Source organism: Antedon bifida, chromosome 7 (assembly GCF_963402885.1).
Source record: "Antedon bifida chromosome 7, ecAntBifi1.1, whole genome shotgun sequence".
Taxonomy (NCBI): domain Eukaryota; kingdom Metazoa; phylum Echinodermata; class Crinoidea; order Comatulida; family Antedonidae; genus Antedon; species Antedon bifida.
In genome coordinates, this window is record NC_136232.1 from 17054316 (window position 1) to 17060896 (window position 6581).

Consider the following 6581-nt stretch of genomic DNA (forward strand, 5'->3'; position numbering starts at 1 on the left):
GGTTCCGTATCGGTTAGTATTTTTGCAATACGAGTTTGAACATGTGGGTGAAATACACGTGTTGAAGTTGAACTCGCATGGCGTAGGACGTGTTGGTAGCATAGAGTACAGTAGGGGTATCTTAATTGGTGGGACTATTACCGCTAGTAAACACAATTGAAATGAATAAGAAATGGTTGTTCGTAATTCAACATTTTATTAGACCTAGGCCTGTTAGAACTTAGTGTCTAGTAGTAGGCCTAGGCTAGCCGGCTAGCCTACTAAATAGTAAAAATAGGCCTAGCTAGGCCAAGCTAGAGAGATAGTAGCCTCCTCTCTCTGGCTTAAATATACAGGATCAGGATATACAAATATTGAATACAGGTTAGGTATACTTCTACTTAGTCAAATGATGACTCAATATAATCAATACTAATGTTAAATATAGCCTAGGCCTACTGAGTTTTAGGCATAGGCTAGTAATAATAGTATATAAACAAAATAATGAGCAAAATAATGTGGATACATTAGCTGATTGAATTACCAACAATAAAAACAACATATGTCGTTTTTTTTTAGACTGGTTGATATTTCTATTTACAATGACAATTTTATACATAGTTAAGTTGTAGTTGTATATGGTAATGCGCAATGATTCCATTTTTTTAACTATAATCAACTTGATATCTGGCGTAGGAAAGATTTTTGTTTCATCATATCATATGCAATGAATTAAATTTTACAACATAGAAAATTAACCGTTGTCAAGTTAATATGCATTATAATCCGACCACCTCATTCTTCAACTGAGTTTGTACCTGAAAATAAATATATAAATATAAGTTTTTACAAATAATATACAAGCTACATATTTCAATTATTATGTTTTTTCCATTAATTACAAATTTTGAAAATAACTTTTGCTCACAATCTTTCCTCAATCTTTTTTTAGGCTTGACAACCTTGCTATTGATTTGTGGACTCGTCAACGTAAGATGATTCCGCATAATGGAAATCATCTTCCTCATTTCGGACTGCACACCATATACGCTTCTTGCTTGTCTATTAAATGCAGCATGTATCTGTTCACCGCCTTGTTCGCTAAGCAACCCCAAACCAATCTGCCACCTCTTTAATGTTGGTACCACATGCTTCTCAAGCATGTGCATTTTTGGAGTGATGCTGTGGCCATACTTCCGGAACTCTCCGACAAAATCATGGATGTTGTTGTCTACAGCATAATAAAAATAGTATGTTGTTTATGATTTTGTTATCGTCATTTATAAATTAGTAACCATTGTTTTTAATAAACTGTATACCTACCAATTTCTTTGATTTCCTCAGTAGTAAGCGATCTGGTATGGTTAATCTTCTGCTCCACAATTGAATATTTGCTAAACAACGGAATGTATTTGTCCTTCATGGTATCTAATTCAAGTTGCAGATCCTTAGCAATACCTATAGGCAGGTCCATTGACTGCTCGTCAAAAGTTGACTGGCATGCGGCGATCAAATGTGATATGATGTTTATCTGTATTTAGGAGCAAACATTTCACAGTTAGTAAACAACCGGGCAAAAAAAACTAAAAAGCATTTTATTAGTCTACTATAATTTTATTATGGAATGTGCTCAGTCTACCTTGCAACATTTATGAACATGATTGCCGATAAAGGCTTTTCCATGATATGCTTGCCTGTCGACTTTATGCTTCTTCAGCACATTGTCCATTGCTGCAGTTAATGGCCCAGCACCCACCTTAAAATCATCTTTCTCTATTGATTTTTCCTATGAAATTTAACAAACAATCTGTCAACATTGCATATAGAATTAATTAAATTAAAATAATCTTTATTAACAATACCATATATAGTATGAGAGAGTATGCAAATTTAATCATTAATCATTGTTTATTAGTTTTATTTGTATTTGCAGATTGTCATATTTCGAGAGCAGTGAATACCTAATGAGTTTGTGGCACCCTCCCTGTGCCTGTTTCTGCAATGTATGTGGTTTCATTTTATTACTTACAAGTTCTCTAATTGCTTGCAATTTTGTTGTCAATGCTGTTGACTTTAGTAATTGCGAGATGGGCATGTTGTCTTCCATGTTGGAAATGTCGATCTGCAGTTTGTTTATTTTTTCTCTGCAGGCTTCATTTAGAGCTGTTTTCTTTGCAATTGTAATTTCAAAGTTGTTCAGTTCTTCTGATGGATTTGATTGTCTGAATTTTAAAAAATAATACAACTTAAAATACAAAATGGGCTTCTTTCTAGTATATTGATTTTTTAAAAGTATGTAATGTTACCTGAGTTTATATATTTTTCGGTCCAAGTTATGGGCATCCGATTCTAATAGGTCGTACAATTTCTTGAATACTCCTAGCGAAATATGCAGGCAAGGAATTGAAACCTGTAAAACAATTTAATTAAAATGGATTAGAATAATGCATTGCAGTTAAAATGCCTTGTATTGCGTATTTTTTGGTAATATAGTTTTATTTAAAACTTACATGGTCAATATCAATGTTTACCATTGGCTCTCGAACAACATTTCTTGATATGTCTTTGCTAGTTTCTTCATGAGAGCCATGGGCAACAAATTGCTTATAGTCCTCCCGGAGTGACATCATGTTTCTGTCTTCCTTGCTAATGCCACTGTTCATGTGGTCTTTGGTGGCGTGGCAAAACAAACAACCATATCGGCCTAAGAAATAAAGTCAATAAAGAACAATCTACAAACTGTAGGAATACTATTTAATTTAAACTCTCTGTAACATGTATATATTTGTTTTTACTTACCATTAGGTGAAAGAAGGCCATATATCCGCACAAGGAAGTCATAATCGCCGAAAAAGAACAGTCTGATATTGTACCCCCTATGATGAAGAATAAGAATTTATCAAAATTAAAAGGGTAAGAGTTTCTTCATTCGAATAAAAAATGTATTACATAAAATAGTTCATTCTTACCTCCAAACTTGTCCATGCAAGTCTGTTATTTCTTTGACTATTAATGGCAGAGTCCTTGCCAGATTCACTGTATAATCTGGTGCATTAAACATCAAAACCACCAATATGTTCTTCAGTGCATTGGGCTTATCTATGCTACAAATCTGGATCTCAAATTTGGTAGAGCCGCCACCTTTGTCGCCACCAAATTTTAGGAAAATTTCTCCATCATTTGGTTTAATGTTCCCTAATCTAAAACAAACAAATTATAAAAATGAATTCTTGGAAAATGTTTATGTTTTGCTAATAAACTTTAGCATTTATATTAAAAATTAAACTTACTGGTAATGACTCTCCAAGTAAGAGAATACAAAAGATTGTATGTTTTTGATCCTTACTACTGGTGCTTCAATTTCCTCAAAACCATTCTCCCCACTGGCAGTTTCATTTTTGAACACTAGTTTCACCATTTCTCCATGTACATAATCCTGCACTATCAAATTCTGCATGGAACGCATTTTACGTTCAGAGGAAAGTGTTCCTGGTGGAAGATACCTGTAAAAGTATTGATAGTACAGTTAGTAATAAAGGTTTCATATCACTATATGCTGCTTTTGTTTCTATAAAATGAACTACAATTTGTATGTAGTCTGCTTTGTATTGATTATTTTTCTTGAATGAAATATTTATATATATTTAAAAATTGTTATTTACCTCCTCAGTTTACGAAACTGCTGCCAACCAAGATCACAATCAGTCTTTAATGCGAGACCTACATCTACATCAGGCTGTGTTTGTTGTGTTGGGCTTTGCTTCACGCCACCATGTATGCTTTTCTCCAACCGTTGAAATTCTGCAGACCTTCTGGTAATAGTTTTTTTACAAATACCTTGTGTCTTGTTGGATGTCTGTATAACACTGACTTTCAATGGCTGCAAAATTAAAGAAACCTGCTGTATGATTTACTAAAAAATGTACAAAAATAATAATATGCATTAGATATTAAAAAAGTATTTAAATACATGCTCTATGTATTATTAATAGTTTGGATTAATGTAATTTAAAAGTACTTACTCTGCCCTTTGTCATCAAGTTCAGTTCTTTATTCTTTTTTAGGGATTTGTGCAAGACATTATGTGCTAATTTGTGAAGTTCATCTGGTATGACCTCATTAATTTCACTGTTGATTTCAGTTACTGCTTTCTGTATTTTCTTCACCTTTTGTTGGCACTTGGATGTACATTCATGACTATCACATTGATGATATAGCAATGTGTCTGAGCATTTTTTACAAGTCAGTTCTACACCCAATAGTGACTGTTTACTCAATTCAGATGCCTTTGTGACGTCAAACACATTTACAGGACAAGAACATTTTATACAAGGAATTACATCACATTTAAGGGTACTAAATAATTGCGACAAACAGTGTGCACAGAATGTGTGGCCACATTTAGTTTCAGACATGGACAAAGACATAACATGTTTACAAATGGCACACATAAACCAATCTTTGGAAGCATCTTTTAATTTAAATTGACTGGGTAATGATGGCAAATTCGTATTAGTAGATGAAAATGTACCATTGTTGTTTCTTTGGAAAGTTGTGTGTTTTCTTTTTAAGCCTTTGTTTTTAATATTTGTAAATAAATAACATGACAAACATGACTCTGTTGTGTGTTCTGTCCAGTTGTATGTGTTTATCGGTTGAAATTTGTATGCCTTTGACTCGCATGTAGTGCAAACAAACTGGGGATGAATGCTACTAATATTAGTGTCTAAGTTATTGTGGTGTGAAATGTCTGGCCTAAGATTTGCAATCTTACATTTTTTTTCGGAATTTCTAAATTTATTGCCACACAATCTACAAAGCCACAACATTGAACTAGAGTGAAGAGACAACATTTTGACAGTTTACTTACATTGATACACAAAATACACTAAATCAGTACAGTAAAGAACGTCAGAATAGGCCTAGTGAGTGTAAATTTATTGGTATGTCATTGACCGATTGCGTAAAATTAAGCCGATACGGAAATCTGATTTTTTATTGAAATACAGTATGACCTTGGCCTAGATGGCTGGCGAAGTCCCTGATTTTCAATACGCAATATTTTTTGTGTGGCAGACGATTTTCCGAGTTCATATTTAGCGCTACCTCGATTTCGTGGTGGCGCTGTTTGTCCAGGGTCGCTTAAATACTTCACAAGTAAAACACTACAAAATAATACGAAAACCAATTTTATGCGAAATTTTCTTTTAATAACCAGTTTATTAAACATATATAAAGTGAAAAACTAATGTAACTTTGTTTAAATTAATTTATATAAACCATGGTAAGCCATTTACTACGGGTATACCTCGATCTAAAAATGATAAACAATCCTCACGACTCGCTCTTCACGCTCCATTGAACACGATGTTTATAGTAACTATGCGGATTCGCGCCCTCTATAGTACGAGGCTTTTTGTCTCAAAATGATATTTACGAAGATACCGTGAAATGCAATTTGAAGCTGTTTTGTGCACTTTGATGTTTTGTGTGGAAAGTTTTATAGAAATGCACAAAATGGTCTAAAAGTCTCTAAATACGATATTAAGCTATTTTATGCACTTTGATGTTTTTGTGTGAAAAGTTTCATAGAAATGCACAAAATGGTCTAAAACGTGTCCAAATCCGTTTTGAAGCTATTCTAAGCACTTTGGTGTTTTTATGTTAACAAGTTTTTTCGAAATGCCCAAAATGGTCTAAAACGTCTCCAAATGCGATTTGAAGCTATTTTGTGCACTTTGATGTTTTGTGTGAAAAGTTTCATCGAAATGCACAAAATGGTCTAAAACGTCTCCAAATACGATATTAAGCTATTGTATGCACTTTGTTGTTTTTGTGTGAAAAGTTTCATCGAAATGCTTAAAATGGTTTAAAACGTCTCCAAATCCGTTTTGAAGCTATTCTAAGCACTTTCGTGTTTTTATGTTAACAAGTTTTTTCGAAATGCATAAAATGGTCTAAAACGTCTCCAAATACGATATTAAGCTATTTTATGCACTTTTATGTTTTTGTGTGAAAAGTTTCATAGAAATACACAAAATGGGCTCTTTTGTGCACTTTGATTTTTTGTGTAAAAAGTTTTATAGAAATGCTCAAAATGGTCTAAAACGGTTTCAGATATGATTTTAAGGACTTTGATGTTTTTGTGTAACCAAGTTTCATCGAAATGCACAAAATGGTCTAAAACGTCTCCAAATGCGATTTGAAGCTATTTTGTGCACTTTGATGTTTTGTGTGAAAAGTTTCATCGAAATGCACAAAATGGTTTAAAACGTCTCCAAATGCGATTTGAAGCTATTTTGTGCACTTTAATGTTTTGTGTGAAAAGTTTGATCGAAATGCTCAAAATGGTCTAAAATGGTTTCAAATGTGATTTTAAGCACTTTGATATTTTTGTGTAATCAAGTTTCATCGAAATGCACAAAATGGTCTAAAACTTCTCCAAATGCGATTTTGAAGCTATTTTGTGCACTTTGATGGTTTTGTGTGAAAAGTTTCATAGAAATGCACAAAATGGTCAAAAACGTCTTCAAATACGATAATAACCTGTTGTATGCACATTGATGTTTTTGTGTGAAAAGTCTCATCGAAATCCACAAAAT

General features: G+C 33.2%; 1 protein-coding gene across 1 annotated transcript; it reads right to left on the reverse strand.

Moving 5' to 3' along the window:
* Positions 1–774: 774 nt before the first annotated feature.
* Positions 775–3060, reverse strand: LOC144848952 (uncharacterized). The gene is made up of 8 exons (XM_078705904.1): positions 2949–3060; positions 2490–2683; positions 2286–2389; positions 2009–2201; positions 1619–1765; positions 1303–1510; positions 908–1210; positions 775–797 (listed from the first exon to the last, which is right to left on the reverse strand). Exons 1-8 carry the CDS (start codon positions 2962–2964, stop codon positions 775–777), a joined length of 1188 nt encoding a protein of 395 aa, XP_078562030.1. The 5' UTR covers positions 2965–3060.
* Between the last annotated feature and the right edge of the window lie 3521 nt (positions 3061–6581).